The sequence below is a fragment of the Penicillium psychrofluorescens genome (assembly GCF_964197705.1).
Source record: "Penicillium psychrofluorescens genome assembly, chromosome: 4".
NCBI lineage: Eukaryota > Fungi > Ascomycota > Eurotiomycetes > Eurotiales > Aspergillaceae > Penicillium > Penicillium psychrofluorescens.
The window spans coordinates 464,098-479,882 of NC_133442.1; the positions used below are offsets into that span (position 1 = coordinate 464,098).

The 15,785-nt window shown below is 51.8% G+C and overlaps 4 protein-coding genes across 4 annotated transcripts; 2 read left to right on the forward strand and 2 right to left on the reverse strand.

Moving 5' to 3' along the window:
• Window positions 1-49: 49 nt before the first annotated feature.
• On the reverse strand, window positions 50-5,289 carry PFLUO_LOCUS5897 (uncharacterized protein; the record flags this gene model as incomplete). Its single annotated transcript, XM_073783387.1, has 8 exons — window positions 50-571; window positions 629-928; window positions 993-1,366; window positions 1,418-1,831; window positions 1,876-2,720; window positions 2,770-4,492; window positions 4,552-4,945; window positions 5,002-5,289. The coding sequence occupies 8 exons, from the start codon at window positions 5,287-5,289 to the stop codon at window positions 50-52; spliced, it is 4,860 nt and encodes a 1,619-aa protein (XP_073639948.1).
• A 316-nt stretch (window positions 5,290-5,605) lies between these two features.
• On the forward strand, window positions 5,606-8,158 carry PFLUO_LOCUS5898 (TFIIH/NER complex ATP-dependent 5'-3' DNA helicase subunit; the record flags this gene model as incomplete). The annotated part of the gene is made up of 4 exons (XM_073783389.1): window positions 5,606-5,622; window positions 5,682-6,138; window positions 6,189-6,305; window positions 6,359-8,158. The coding sequence occupies 4 exons, from the start codon at window positions 5,606-5,608 to the stop codon at window positions 8,156-8,158; spliced, it is 2,391 nt and encodes a 796-aa protein (XP_073639949.1).
• A 413-nt stretch (window positions 8,159-8,571) lies between these two features.
• On the reverse strand, window positions 8,572-13,795 carry PFLUO_LOCUS5899 (uncharacterized protein; the record flags this gene model as incomplete). Its single annotated transcript, XM_073783390.1, has 4 exons — window positions 8,572-10,179; window positions 10,236-13,005; window positions 13,064-13,546; window positions 13,611-13,795. The coding sequence occupies 4 exons, from the start codon at window positions 13,793-13,795 to the stop codon at window positions 8,572-8,574; spliced, it is 5,046 nt and encodes a 1,681-aa protein (XP_073639950.1).
• A 175-nt stretch (window positions 13,796-13,970) lies between these two features.
• Window positions 13,971-15,722, forward strand: PFLUO_LOCUS5900 (U4/U5/U6 small nuclear ribonucleoprotein prp3; the record flags this gene model as incomplete). Its single annotated transcript, XM_073783391.1, has 1 exon — window positions 13,971-15,722. One exon carries the CDS (start codon window positions 13,971-13,973, stop codon window positions 15,720-15,722), a length of 1,752 nt encoding a protein of 583 aa, XP_073639951.1.
• Between the last annotated feature and the right edge of the window lie 63 nt (window positions 15,723-15,785).

The window sequence follows — 15,785 nt, forward strand, 5'->3', positions numbered from 1 at the left end:
GGCATCATCGATAACGTTATCCTAGTTATCTAATCTCTAATCTACCTAACTATACATACACAAAACTGTTGCGACACAGCGGACAAGTGCTCTGGTTGCTGCTCTTGAACCACCGGAACAGACACACCGAGTGGAAGGTGTTTTTGCACGTCGCGCACCGCTTGTTGGGCGTCTGCATGTCTGTCGAGATGACCGAGTAGCAGATCGCACACTCGCTCTGGCCCTTCAGCGCCCCCTGCACGTTGCGCCGGAAGGCCAGCAGCCCGTCAACGAGATTGCCATTGGCGAACATGATCACGCCTTGGATCGTGAGCAGCCAGCTCTTCCACTTCTTCTCATCCACCAGCACCCGACTCCGGCCGACGACCACCGCCGGCTGAAGCGGGTACGCGGGAGGCAGCGAGATCGAGATGGCGACATCCGGAGACTCCTCGTCCACGGTCACACTGGCAATGATCTCGGCAGTTCTGGGTGAAATTTTCACAGACAAGGCGCGTTCTTCATCCTGGTCCTGCGTCGAAACCCATTCGGTCACGCTCTGCAGAGCATCCATGACGACAAGAGGGGAGATCTAAAGAAAAGGATCGTCAGCCAGGACGAATTGATGCCAAGGCCTAGGTTTACTCACGTATTTCTCAGTCCAGACTTCCACGGGACCCTTGATCCGTTTCTTCGTGTCAATCCACCAGTTCTTTGTCATGTTCGCCAAATGCCGCAGACACAAGTAGTAGAGGTGCACCAGAAGCCACTGCGTTTCTTTCTCAGCGCTCTCGGACTCATCTGGCTCAAAGGACCGCACATCGAGCTTGGAAGCATCGACGATCCTGCCATGTGACTTTTGAAGGAAGGCGAACGTGAACTCCAGCAAGGGAATCAGGATCTCGTTCTCTTTGATGTTGGATGCGTAATGCTCTTGGACGGGGAGGGACTTTTATTTTCACGTTAGCGAGATACCAAAAAAAAAAAAAAAAAGAATAAACATCAAAGCTTACAGCATTGGTAAAGTGATCAAAGACCACCTTCCAGCTCAGAAGATATGACCTCATACTCGTCCACATCTTGTCATCACCATAGGACAAGGACACCGCCTGCATTGTCGGAGGCTCAAGAAGCAACGATAGAAGCTCGTCGGGCAGGCTGACTGCGGTCTTTGACAGAGCTACATCGAAGGAGACCTGCTCCTGCGTCTGCGGGATGTACCGGTGGAGGATCGTGTAGGCTGTTCGCTGGACTGCTCGACTGTGCGCAGTCAGAAGCTGGAAGATCTCACTGACATCCTCCAGCTTGTCAATCGGGATGGTGTTGATCAAACGAAGCAGTCTATCAACAGCCACATCGCGAGGCTGATGAAACGTAGTGGTTGAGTCTTTATGCAATTAGTGACTGGTTTACCAGTAATCAAGGACTATGGCCTTACCAAACTTGTCAATTGTAGAAGCCAAATCATTGAAAAGCCCAGCCTTCCGTTCGGACCAAGCATCCTGAACATCATCATTACTGTCACTTTCCGCAATAGACTTCAAACGCAAGAAGAGTCCGAACGACGCCACCAGCAACGGCAATGCTTCTTCGCCACCGCTGGTCTGTCTCCAGGTGGCACTGAGAATCTCCATGCTCTCCTCCCAATGTGATCCGTAAATCTCGCCGAGACAAGGGATAACAAATGCCAGTGTCTTGGTGATTTCGGCTCGCAGTCCGAGAGATTTTATATCAGACTGGAGGCATTGCAGGAGATGCTTGGTAAGGAAAACCAATCTCTGGGTTGGAATGGTCGAGGCGACATTTTCTTCCCCTGCAAACAAAGTATTGAGAAGGACCAGTTTTCGCAGGCCTGGAAGTTGTTAGTAAAGTACAGAATATTAGATACCGACTTACCATCTGAGTGCTCCTCCTGAGGCTTGAGTCCAGTTGAATCGGCAACCAATTCGTTGCATATCCGATTCCCAACGGGATTAGACAGAATAGAACTCCGCCAGACGGCAAATCTAGCTGTTGAGCGGATGGCATTGGTTGTCCGGGCCTCCCTGCAGATTTTGGCAACCTCGTCTGATGATTTGGAAGCCTGCACTGAATCGACACTGTTCATAATCTTCACAAAGGCCTCTCCAACTCTGTAATCTATGGGAGTGGTGCCATCGAGTGCTTCCAATCTGGACTCCCAAAAAAATGTAAACAAAGAGGAGATAGACATATCTTGTAAAGAGTTCATTGGCTCTTGAGCATGGATCCAGGTAGCGATCACCTTTCGGCCATCAAGAACAGTGTCCATATACTCTTCTCGTTGGCCAGCTAGCTCGAGACCTGTAATGCCGTTGCAGTTTTCGATGCTCAGATCGTCGTCCATGAGCTGGATGGTCAACGGAAGAAAATAGAACAATGTCTCGAGGGCTTCCTTGTCCAATTGTTTGATAATATCAAACGAAGATAGAGCTTTAATCGTGAAGGTGGCTAAGCGGAATGCTGCGGAGCAACGAGCTGAATCTCGGGGAATAGATAGCCACAATGCCCTGAATGAATCTGACAGCTCACGTTGGATAAGTTGGACAGTGCCTCCCAACGGGCTTGTGATGGCCGTCGAGGGTCGAGGAGGGACTGGGAGAAACGGGCTCAATGCTCCCTCCCATGAACTGCGAGGCGGAAGGATATCTTTGATACTGGTAGACATCTCAGGCTTCAAGCTCTGTGCCACTTCTTCTGCGATAGCAATGAGAGAATGGATACTGAAAATTATTAGCTAAACTTCAGCACGGATTGGGTGGGACCACTCACGATAATGACTCCTCACTGACATAGCTAAACTCGTGATGAAGGATTTCAATGTTGGACTTGGCGCTGGTACCACCAATGGCAGATTCCTTGAAGGTTCTCATTAAAGTTTCTGCAAGACTAGCCACTTCCTCTGAAGGGGACTCTGTGAGGTACAGAAGCTTCCCTGCCAACTTTGATCCATGAGGTCCACTCTGGAACGCCTTCACTGCGGACGGTACAGTCTTTCCGATTTGAGAAAGCCCGTGCAACGCATCAAATACTCTGTCCTCCGAAGATAAGGAGTCAATTATCGACAGAAAGATGCGATCCAGCAAGTCGCCAAGAGATGATTGGTTCTGGAGGACAGCAGTGACTATTGGCCAATGGGATTGGCTTCCTCTGCAGGCATTATCGAGAGCCCGCATCACGAGGGAGGTGAGCTTGTCTCTGTCTCCGACTTCATTGAAATCGAGGGTCGAGAGCAGGCTCTGAAGAACACTTGCATTCGATTGCTCAGGCTCCAGCTCCATGGTCCGCTCAACAATGTTCTCAAAGCTGGACGCAAATCCATCCCATTTCCGACATAGCAGGATCGTTGCAATCAAGCGGTCCGCAGATGGCGAGTGCAGAAGCCCCGGCGCATCTGTTTGGACGAAGCTCAGAAGCTCCTGTGAGCGTTGTGCAATCTGGGGCATATGCCGCACGCATTCCTCCACCACAGCCGCGGCTCCATACGGCTTCCTGTTGCGGGATCGAAGGACTTGCAGGCATTCATGAAGTAGAGACGAGCCAGTTCTGTCGAAGACTTCCAAAACAAATTCTTCATCCTTGTCTGGAACCCGAGAGATCAGCGCAGCTTCTAAGGAAAACAGGCGCTTTGATTGATTGCAAATCGAATCCTGTGATGTCCGAAAATCTTTTGACTGCTCAGGGGACGACAGCTTCACTGCTTCCAGCAAATCGTCTGACAATTTTGTCCACAATGAGTGGATCTCTTGATCCTGCCTTTGTGAAGCTGCACTGGCGAGATACGTGACGCAAATATCCTCCGCTGCTTGTGGCGGAAGCAACCATTGAGCAATGCTAGATTCAGCCCGCATATAATTCTCCACCAGAGGAGACATCCTCTTCTGGATAAATTCAGATCTTTGATCCTGGGGCAGTAGACTCGCCAGCCACGTCCCGGCGTGGATGTAGGATTTCCACCCAAGAGCAAGATTTTGGCGCGGTTCTTCTCTAGAACAGAGGCCTTCTTGAAAAGCTTCCATCAGGACAACGGCACTTGAGACATGGATTTCGACATTGGCAGATGTCTTCTCAACTCCTACAAGAACTTGAGATGGCACAATTCTCAATAATTGATCAAGGTTGGACCAAAAGAGCCCGGGGCCGCCTTGAGACCCCTTTTGAATGTACTGGCGTAGCCTTTTCGAGGAGGATGACTTTCCAGTATAATCCTCAGTCCAGACTTGGGGGCGTGATGAGGTCAGTAGCAGAAGAGACTCGGACAATTCGGAAGCAGAACCCATCTGCGGGATAGATAACGATTTCCCGATCACGGCCGTGCTGAGGACGTTCCAGTCAAGCCATGCTGGTTCTCGGGAGACCGCAGATCGCAGGAGGATATATATTGATCGACGAACATATGGATCGTCGTTATGGCACAAAGCCCACAGCGATTTGCTCCCCAGGAGATTCTCAATCGTGACCATATCTTTCTGCAGGGCCACGTCTGCTGAATTCCCTATTTGCCCTCAATTGTCAGAATCTCCGGTTTCCGGGAAGGAACTGTCATCAACATACCTAGAATTCTGTTGAAGAGCAGAACTGCAGCTCCCACCACGCGTGCATATTTTGCTTCAGCATCATCATGATTGACAGTTCTCTCGTCGCTCAAGGTCAAGGAAGTCTGGTGAAGGATGACATCGTCCACAAAGTCCAGGATCGAACTTTGGTAGATATTCCATACATTGTTCCTCTTCTCCACTGTAGAGAAGACTTTGCTGAACGACTCTAGGGCAGATCGATGGACCGGTCGGTCATTGTCGTAGAGTCCGGCAAGCCATGCGCCCACCACCTTGGGGAGGTAAGGCACGATGCGTTTGCCCACGAGGGAAGCAATTGAGCCCTGTAGGAGATGGGCCAACTGCCTAACTCTGCGAGAGAGATCAATCGAAACTCGCGGGTATATTCTCACCTGATAAATGTGTTAGTCTACTCTGCTCTGCCATAGATCGGACCCGATATACATACCCATGCGTCTAATAGCCCGTCATCGAGAGTTCCTTTTCGGTCCTCCATGGCGAAAATGTAGTCCTTGAGCTCCTCCAGAGCTTTCGTTCGTGTGATCTCATCTTTCTTCTGCAGGTTCTTGAATGCGATCACCAGTTGCTGTTCCTCAATGCGCGAGAGATCTGGTGGCTCCGCGATGTATGTGAGAGCCGACGGTTCACGGCCTTGGCTGGAGAAGCCACCAAATCCACCAAAGGCGCTGGCAGCAGCGCGACTGCTGGAGGCCTGGGATTTGAACTTTTTGCTCATGTGGGGTAGTTATGCGGGACCAGAAAGACGCAGAAAAGGCGAGGGGGAGAGAGGGAGAGAGAGATGGAGCTTCAACTCGGCTCTTGTCGAAGGTCAATGGACGGTCGTTCTTTCCTTTTGGCAAAGTATCAAGAACATGGATCGCACCTTCCACAACCTGCACACTTGCGCCGGACACCCGATAAGGAAGTCACGTGGGCTGGTGTCATTGCTGTCCCAAAGGGGAATGGTCGCGTTTCCGTCTCTTTCACTCTTGCCTTCTTTCCTCTGCTTCTTCTGCTGTTCCCCGGGGTCGAGAGGCTGTGGTCCAGTCACGATGAAGTTCTTCATTGAGTATCGCCTCTGCCCTGCGGCTTCTGTCGCCGTCTGGCTAACTCCCACCTTCTCTGCAGCGACCTCCCCGTGCTCTTCCCGTATCCTCGCATCTATCCCGAGCAGTATGCCTACATGTGCGATCTCAAGAAGACCCTCGATGCAGGGGGTCACTGTGTGCTGGAGATGCCTTCGGGCACAGGGAAGACCGTCTCCCTGCTGTCGCTGATTGTCGCCTACCAACAACACTACCCGGAACACCGCAAGCTCATCTACTGCTCCCGAACCATGTCCGAGATCGAAAAGGCCCTGGCGGAGTTGAAGGCGCTGATGAAGCATCGGGAAAAGGAGCTAGGATATACAGAGGAGTTTCGCGCGCTGGGGCTGACGAGTCGCAAAAACTTGTGTCTCCACCCGTCTGTGAAGAGAGAGAAGAGCGGCACCGTGGTTGATGCGAGGTGTCGCAGCTTGACAGCCGGCTTTGTCAAGGAGAAGAAGGAGCGCGGAGAAGACGTTGAGCTATGTGTGTACCACGAGGTGAGGATCGCGACTTTACGGCAATTTGGCAGCCTTCTGACGAGAGGTAGAATCTTGACTTGCTCGAGCCGCATAACCTGATTCCTCCTGGTGTATTCACCCTCGATGGACTGATCCGATACGGAGAAGAACACAAACAATGTCCCTATTTCTCTGCTCGGCGCATGGTGAGGCAACGCTCGGAACGGTTCAAGTTCTGATTCTAACTCTTTGGTTCTAGATGCCCTGGTGCAATATTATCATCTACTCATACCACTACCTCCTCGACCCCAAAATCGCCGAACGAGTATCTCGAGAGCTCTCCAAGGATTGCATAGTGGTCTTTGACGAAGCGCACAATATTGACAATGTCTGCATTGAATCACTCAGCATTGATCTCAGCGAGGACGCTCTTCGCAAAGCTACCAGAGGCGCAACCAATCTGGAACGCAAGATCGAGGAAATGAAGAGCACAGACGCAGAGAAGCTGCAGAACGAATATTCAAAGCTTGTGGAGGGCCTGCAGCAGGCAGAACAAGCGCGAGAGGAAGATCAATTCATCTCGAACCCGGTATTGCCGGATGACTTGTTAAAGGAAGCGGTGCCAGGAAACATTCGCCGAGCTGAACACTTCGTTGCCTTTTTAAAACGATTTATCGAGTACCTGAAGACTCGAATGAAAGTGACTCACACCATATCTGAGACGCCGCCGTCCTTCCTCACGCATCTGAAAGACTTGACCTACATCGAGCGAAAACCCTTAAGGTTCTGTGCTGAGCGCCTTACCTCACTAGTCCGCACTCTGGAGCTTGTCAACATTGAAGACTACCAGCCCCTGCAAGAGGTAGCGACGTTTGCGACTCTTGTCGCAACCTACGACAAGGGATTCGTTCTGATCTTGGAGCCATACGAGTCGGAAGCAGCCACCGTTCCCAACCCGATTTTACACTTTACATGCTTGGATGCTGCTATCGCCATTAAGCCAGTGTTCGATCGTTTCAGCTCGGTTATCATCACTTCCGGAACCTTGTCACCTCTCGAAATGTATCCCAAAATGCTAGGGTTCACTGCCGTCTTGCAAGAATCCTACAGTATGACGCTGGCACGGCGCTCTTTCTTGCCCATGATTGTCACTCGCGGCTCAGACCAAGCTCAAGTCTCATCGTCCTTTGGAATTCGCAATGATCCCGGTGTTGTGCGCAATTACGGGACCCTCGTCACAGAATTCGCACGCATCACACCAGATGGCGTCGTGGTTTTCTTCCCGTCTTATCTCTACATGGAATCGATCATCAGCATGTGGCAAGGAATGGGCATCTTGGATCAAATCTGGAACTACAAATTGATTCTCGTCGAAACCCCTGACGCGCAGGAGTCATCGCTCGCCTTGGAGACGTACCGTACAGCTTGCTGTAACGGCCGCGGGGCGATCCTACTTTGTGTCGCACGAGGAAAGGTGTCTGAGGGTATTGATTTTGACCATCACTACGGCCGCGCAGTGCTGTGCATCGGTGTCCCCTTTCAGTATACGGAGTCCCGTATCTTGAAAGCACGCCTCGAGTTCCTACGCGAGAACTATCATATTCGGGAAAATGACTTCCTATCCTTCGACGCAATTCGGCATGCCTCCCAGTGTCTGGGTCGCGTGCTACGTGGCAAGGACGACTACGGAGTCATGGTGTTGGCAGATCGTCGATTCGAGCGCAAGCGTCCCCAGCTCCCCAAATGGATCAACCAAGCGATGCTGGATAGCGAAACAAACCTCAGCACAGATATGGCCGTGGCCAATGCCAAGAACTTCCTTCGCACCATGGCGCAGCCTTTCAAGGCTAAGGACCAGGAAGGCATTTCCACATGGAACTTAGCTGATATCGAGCGCCACGAGGCGAAGCGAAAGTCAGAGGAGGAGCGCATGATGAGAGAAGATCTCGCGAATGGACACGCCATGGACGGGCTGGTCACCACCACACAGAGGATTATCGAGGACGACGAGTTCGATGATGACATCGAAGCCGACATGATGATGCTGGATGCTCCGTGAGCATGAATTTTACCTTCTTTTTTTCATTTGCTCGGGTATATATGGGCGCATTCGTGGTATGAAAATAAGGGCGTTGGCTTATTCCCTCAAAACCAGACAACAGCTAGCATGGATGGCGTTTTCTCTGATGCTATAGGGCATTCATATGTGGACAACCCTGGTTCATCATTTCCTAGGAATCTAAGTCAAGCCAGCTCTAGAAGTTCAACATATTATCAAAGTTCTATTTATTGACTTGTATGCCATGCGAGTATGAAGACAGGCACTTTTTGGTTTCCGCTAGACAAAACAGCAACTCCAAAACCGTCAACACGTGAGACAATGATAACAAGAAAAATTCGAAGAACAAAAAGTGCAAAAGAAAAAAAAAATGTACACAGAATACAACAGGGACTCCCGCCCAGACAGCGAAATTATGCAACTGGAGCAAGGATGTCGAAAGAGCCAGTTCCAACAGTACCGGAGCGGCCAACAACAATTCTGCTGCTAGGACTCTTGAGGTTATCCACGTCTCTCTCGAGCACAGCATCTCTCAAGGCACCAACGGTGGTCTCAAAACTAGCTCTCGCAAAGGGTGATGCAGAATCCTTGACCAGGCCGTTACGGCTGAAGGCGCGGAATCCGCCGGACTGGGTCATCACGTCGCCGATCAGGTTCAGATGGCGGTTATCCACGCTGATACTGTGGCCCTTGAAAACGGCGTCCATTTCGCGGACGATGGTGGCGCGCGCAGCTTCGACACCGTACAGGTTGAGCATGTCGTGGATGGAGTTGGTGTAGATTGAATGCGGCTTGATGATGTCCTGGTAGGCGCGCATGGCGAGCAGGTTGACGCCCTCGGTGACAACAGTGGCAGGCTCCTTCTTGATGTCGTCTGCTTTAACGTAGACGCAATTTCCAAGGCGGGGAATAGATTGAATCACGGCTTCGTGGACGGCCTTTTCGACGATTGGAAGGAGAAGAAGCTTCGGGGTCGAGACATCGTACTGCAGCTGAACAGTGCACGACGTGCCTGTCTTGTGGTCAAACTTGAACTTGGTGACCTCTTCAAACTTCTCCTTGACGTCGTTCTCACGCGCCTTGCTGTCCTGGACACCCTCATCATCCGAGTCGGAGTCAGAGTCGGAATCGTCATTCATGTCCACATCACCAGTCATCCGGACGGGGTGATGATCATCTTTGAAGTCATCATCCACCTCGGGAGAGTTCTGACGTCTAATGATGGCCTCCTCGTCCTCGTCAGGCCCTTCGTAGGAAACCTGGTTGTCCCGGTTCTGGGCTCCGCGTGCTCGCTTGGCATCATCTTCATCGTCCTCGTTGTCGTCATCCGCAGGCTCAATCTCACGATCCGGTCCTCTCGGTCCCTCGGAGATCGTGCCAATAGAAACACCGATTTCAGGTTGAGCGGTTGAGTGGCTCTTCATCGTCTTCTCGTCCTTCCGCTTCTTCAGCTCGTTACGAGTCAACTTGACCAATCGGGGGATGAACTTGGTCTGCAGGGCGTTCTGCACATCCTTGACCTGAATGGCGTATTCCTTGGTGTATTCCTCGGCTGGGAAGAAGTTGACCTCGATATCATAAACCTTGGCTGTCGTGTGACCGATACCTGAAGCGATTCTTTCCCTAACCTGCACCTTGTCGACAACCTCGGCGACGCTGAGCTTGCTGATTGCCTTTGCAAACTTCTCCGAGTCTTCCCTGGAAATTTCATCGTTCAAAGCCAGCGTCATTTGTGGTGTCATGATCGCAGCACTGGCAGTCATAACAATTTCACGGAGTCGAGGAATACCAAGTGTCACGTTCTTTGCCGAGTGACCAGCCAAATGGAAAGTGTTCAAGGTCATCTGCGTCGATGGCTCTCCGACAGACTGACCTGCCATGATTCCAACCGCCTCTCCAGGATCAATAATGGACTTCAGGTACTTCATGTTCATCAACTTATCAAAAGCCTTCCTGGTGATTTTGCCCTCGATGTTCTTTTTCTTGTCCTTGATGAGCTCATCCGGGTTGTCATCGGAATACTATGAAGGAGGTTTGTTAGTTTGAACAACGCAGCGGAGAGGAAAACAAATCATACCTTCTTGAGCGCTTGAGCAAAATCTTCAGACGTGCTGCCCAAGTTTCCTCCAGGGTGGTACCGAGACAACACAGTGTCCATAGCATTGGGATCGTTGGACCGACGAACAGCCCTCATTGCGTCCTTGTGCCAGGCCGTAACCTCTTCCTTTGCCAGGCTTTGGAAATGGTCTGATTGGACTTGTTGCGAAATTGAGCGGTAGTTTGCGGCAAGGAAATCGAAATCTCTGAGATGAACTTGTTTGGTGATATCAAGACCGTCTTCACCATATAAGAATTGGACAATGGAGCCATCCGAAGCTTCACGAACGGATGAGTCGTATTCGGCCTTCAATCCTTCCATACCCTTGATCAAGCAGCGCTGCAGGTAGCCCGATCTGGACGTCTTGACTGCAGTATCAATCAAACCTTCACGGCCGGCCATGGCGTGAAAGTAGTATTCTTGGGGCTTGATGCCAGTCAAGAAACGACCGCAGACATAGCCACCAGCCATGGGGTGTGTCTCGAAGGCCTTGAATGACGGCAGCGTTTTACCACTGATCATGGTGGGTACCCGACGACCTTCCAAAACTTGCTGGCCGAGGTTGCAGGAAATCAGGTTGGCGTTGACACCTGAACCCTTAGCTCCGGAGATTGTCATCGACTGCATTTGGTTCCAGGGGAAAGATTTAGCGAGACCGCCTGGCAAGCAGGCCCGGGTGATTTCTGAAGACAGTTCGCCGTTTCGAGCGTTTGAAACGCTATCCAAGCCGCTTTGCTTGTCATCGTCACGGAGAACCTCTTCCAAACGACGTTTGAGCTCGGTGTCCTCGTCTGTCACAGTGGTCTGGTCCAAAGTCACGTATTTCAGAGCAGCCTCACGACCCATCTTCTCAGCCTTGCTCAGCAGCTCCTTGCGAGCCCGATCGCCCTCTTTGGTCAATCGGAGATCATCAATACCACAAGTGAATGCTCGCATGTTCAAGAACCGGGTTAGAAGGCGTCCCAGGATACTCATCAGCTTTCCGGCAACTGTGTGTCCGTAGATCTCATGAATAGCATCAATGAGACCACCGGCGCTCGGACCAAGCTGCTTCTTATCGAGGATACCACACAGGAACTCTCCATCGTCGAAGATGACATTTCCTTCTTCACTGCCCTCGCCCCATCGTTCACCAGGAGTCGAAGACTTGCTCTTCAGCGTAAGGCCTGCCCGCTCTGGGGGCTTGATGTTTTTGAGGATTGTCGTGATAATCTGTTTGCCAGTCCAGAGATATTTCGGTTTTAGGAACGCTGGCTCCACGAGCTGGATCCGATCAGTGACTATGTGGGAGTTTTCTGGTCTCAAACAGTTATACAAAAGCTGATGATAATCTTCTTCATCGAAAAAGGAGTCTCGGCACGTTAACCATGTCCCCATCGAAATGTGATCCTGAATCAAACCTCTAAGCGGCTTTCCTGAGGTAGCAACGAGGTACTGATGATCTGCGTCCGCAAGCATCCTGGCTTCTGCCTGAGCAAGCTCGTTCTGAGGAAAGTGCATGTTCATCTCATCACCATCGAAATCCGCATTGTAGGTATTGCAGTTGGCGTAGTGCATGCGAATGGTCCTCTCGTTGGGAAGCACACGAGCTTTGTGACCCATGATGGATGGTTTGTGCAGAGTAGGTTGACGGTTCATCAAGACATAATCGCCAGTCGTAAGATGTCGGTAAACCTTCTTGTTGCGCGAGCCCTTTATCCGCCAGTTTGAGGGCGCGAGAAGTTGGTTGGCAAGTGCTGTCCGTTCATCCAAGCTCTTGAACTTGAGATTGATAACCTGGCCATTCTCGTTCTCGATAGCCGCTGCACCAGGATATCTGTCTGGACCATTGATGACTGCTTCTTTCAACTCGAAAAAATTGTGGTTCGTCACAGGCTCCGGGAAGGTCAGTTTCTTGGCAAAGACAAGAGGCACACCGATCTCGTTGGTCTCGATGTTGGGATCTGGCGAAATAACACTTCGGGCAGCAAAGTTCACACGCTTGCCCATCATGTTCTTTCGAAACAGTCCTTCCTTCTTCTCTAGGAGCTGTTTGATGCCATTGGGAAGCCCAGCAATGGCTGACCCGGTAACCGCAGTCCGCTCGCGATCAATCAGACCGTTAACCGTATCCTGTAGTTGAATCATTGCCTGGAGTAGATCACTATAATTCCGCACCCTAGTGAGGGCCTTGTCGGCTTCGTTCTGCATTTCCTTGCTGATTTGATTGATGAGGTCGCAGTTCTTCAGGATATTGCTGAACGGGATGTTCTGCTGAGCCTCGGAGATCTCTCCAGGGCCTTGAGGAGCAGCCGGGCGGTACTTGTTTGGCGGAACCAAAATATTTTTGATGAAGAACATGTCCGCCGTTACCGGAGTCGCCCCCTTTGGCGTGGGTCGAGAACTGTACACAAGGTTCATAATCTCGGCCTCCTTCTGGAAAAGAAGCTTGATGGTACTGTAGACCTCCAAGCTGGGCATAAACTCTTGTCCAGCTTGCCCTTCTTTTGAAGCGGACTGCGTCACAACAGCGGCCCCGCGACGGATTTCCTCCTCGGCACCATGAGTCTCCGAGGTGACGCTGGCAGTATCGGAGACGCCGTTTACCTGAGTCCCATTTTGCTTTGACCCATGCTTCTTTTCTTGTTCGAGAAGGATCATAGCGTTTGGTGCCTGGAATCCGCCAGCCGCCATCGCAATCTTCTGCTTCTCGGTCAATTGTTTTCGGAAGATCTTGCTGTAGCGGTCTTTTCGATAGGATGGAGAAATTCTGCAGGATATTGTTAGCTGACAAAAGCTCCACGGCACAGTCAGGTTTTGAAACGTACCCGCTGCAGTTAGCGCATTTACGAGCGCCAACAATGTCCTTGAGGAAGGATTTGACCAGCTCTCGCCTGTGCTCAGCGGCAACCGGATTCTTTGCACCGGCCATAAGCCCGTCCAGGCTGCCCGCTTTTTTGGCTTCCTTAATGCGCCGAGTGACGAAAGCAGTTCGCTTATCCCTGATGTCTTCCTCATCCGGCTCTTCGTCATCATTGGACTCGTCGTTGTCTTTTGATTTGATTCCCTTTGTTCCGATTTTGTCGATTGCGGGTAGATCATCGACGAGACCATATTGCAAAAGGCGGAACTTGCAGGTGTACAAGTTAACCTGAGCGCGGGACATCTGTAGGCGGTGACAATACACACACTGTGCGCGGATAAGCCGGTAGATTTGGTCGAAGAAGGTGACATTGTAGACGGGCACTGGGAGCTCGATGTGTCCGGGATGGCCGGTACAAGACCATGAGTTCAGGCGGCATGTAGAACATCTGATCGTCGCCAATCCTTCAAGTCAGAAACACACAGAAAATAAATCCAAAGACAGTCACTTACACATGGTCTCCCCATGCACCGAGGGCCGGATCATAAAGACCACCGGGAACCGGGTTGTTGAACGAATCCAAGGTTGGGGTATTGTGAATTCTTTTCACCGATAGAGCTTTGATCTCCTGGTCCGAGAAGACACTGAATTCGACTCCAGCAATGGTCGACGAGACCGGGCGAGCGAAATTCGCCATTGTGACCAGCAGCTTCGGGCGCGACCCAAGACTTTCTGTAGTGAAATCGAAGCGGGAAAAGAGCGAAACTTTTTTGGAGAACTTTTTTTCTGCCCGCCCTGACCGCCTCCCGGGGTCAGCCACTCCCTCCCGGCTTTTGCTTGCTCAACCCTCATCATAATCATCGACAGACGCCATGGCCGACGTGTCGGGCAATGCGCGAAAGCGGGCTCATCCCGAAGAGGATGCCAGCAACTCACAAAAGAGATCCCGATCAAATCATGGGTCTCCCGTCCCAGCCCAAGGAGGCTCTGCCACCGGCAAGGTGGACATCGACAAGATGGTCGCCGCGGCGAGAGCAAAGGCTGAAGCCGTTCGCGCCCGTCTTCAGTCTGCCCGTGGTGGCGCGACACCACCCGTTCCGCCGACGGAGGCAAGCCCCAGCCCCACGCCACCAGCTCCCAGCCCTGCAATGTCGAGATTGGAACAGATGAAGGCCAGAGTCGCAGCAGCAACGGGGAGAGCCAATGCAGCGCCTCCACAACGACCACCTGCCCCGGCGTCCCCTTACCACCCCACGGCCTTTGACGATGAGGGTCTCAACAAGGCCCGCGGTGGTCTGGATGTCGGTCTTCACCCAGCACTACTCGCCGAGACTACACCTGAGATCCGTGGCGGCAAGGGACGGCAACCGGGCAAAGGAAATCGGCGTAATGAATTACGCGACAATCGGGCGCGACTCGATCTATCCGGTCCGTCGATAGAAGAAATCAGGAACAATCCTTATTTTGATCCAAGCCTCGGACCCAAAGCAACGATGGCCAAGCCGCGACACGCGAAGCAGCTTGTTTTCAACCAAAAGGGCAAATACATACAGCAAGCTGCGGCTCTGCGCAGGCAGGCGCAGTTGGAGGCCATGAAGAAGCGGATTGCAGAGAGAGCACGTCAGGCCGGAATCGATGAGGATATGGATATCGAAAAAGCATTTGTTGTGCCTGCTCCACCAGCTCTAGAATGGTGGGATGAAGGCCTGGTCAACGGAGATGGGTACGCTGCGATAGACGACTCCCAAAACCTCAAGGTCGATACTGCCGACTCCATCATCACACGGTACATTCAACACCCTGTCCTTATTGAGCCACCACAGGACAAACACGTGCCCGTGGCGAAACCCATGTACCTCACACCCAAGGAGCAGGCCAAAATCCGTCGCCAGCGACGTATGGCGGACCTAAAAGAACAGCAAGCGAAGATCAGATTAGGTCTTGAACCGGCCCCGCCACCAAAGGTCAAGAAGTCCAACCTCATGCGAGTTCTGGGCGAAGAGGCCGTCAAAGATCCCACGGCCGTGGAGGCTCGTGTGAACAGGGAGATCGCGGACCGCCGCGACAAGCACGAGCATATGAACGAGGAACGCAAATTGAGCAAGGAAGAACGGCATGAGAAACTCGCGGCTCAGCAGGAGAAGGATGCCGCCCTAGGAATTCACGTGTCGGTTTACCGCATTGACAATCTTGCGAGCGGCAGAAATCGCTTCAAGATTAGCAGGAACGCTGAGCAGAATGCTCTGACGGGCATCTGTGTCATGCATCCCAAGTTCAACCTGCTGATTGTCGAGGGCGGCAGCCACTCGATCAAAAACTACCGCAAGCTGATGCTGAACCGCATCGACTGGACTGAAAACCCAGGTCCCGATGCCGTGAAAGAAGGAAACCGTGAAGCTCAGGCGGCATGGCTATCTACGGAAGATGAGAAAGGCGAGCTAAAGGATTTCAGCCACAACAGCTGCACTCTTCTCTGGGAAGGACAAGCCAAAGCCCGCGCGTTTAGAAAATGGCTCGGTGCCAGGGTGTGTGAAACCGACTCAGCCGCGAAAGAAGCCCTATCTCGAGCCAAAATGGAGAACTTCTGGACATTGGCCAAGAGTGCCAAACCAAGCGAGTTTTAACCTGATGTAACTAGCTAGCTCATATATCGAAATGCAACTATGTACTTTATCTATCCTTGCTCC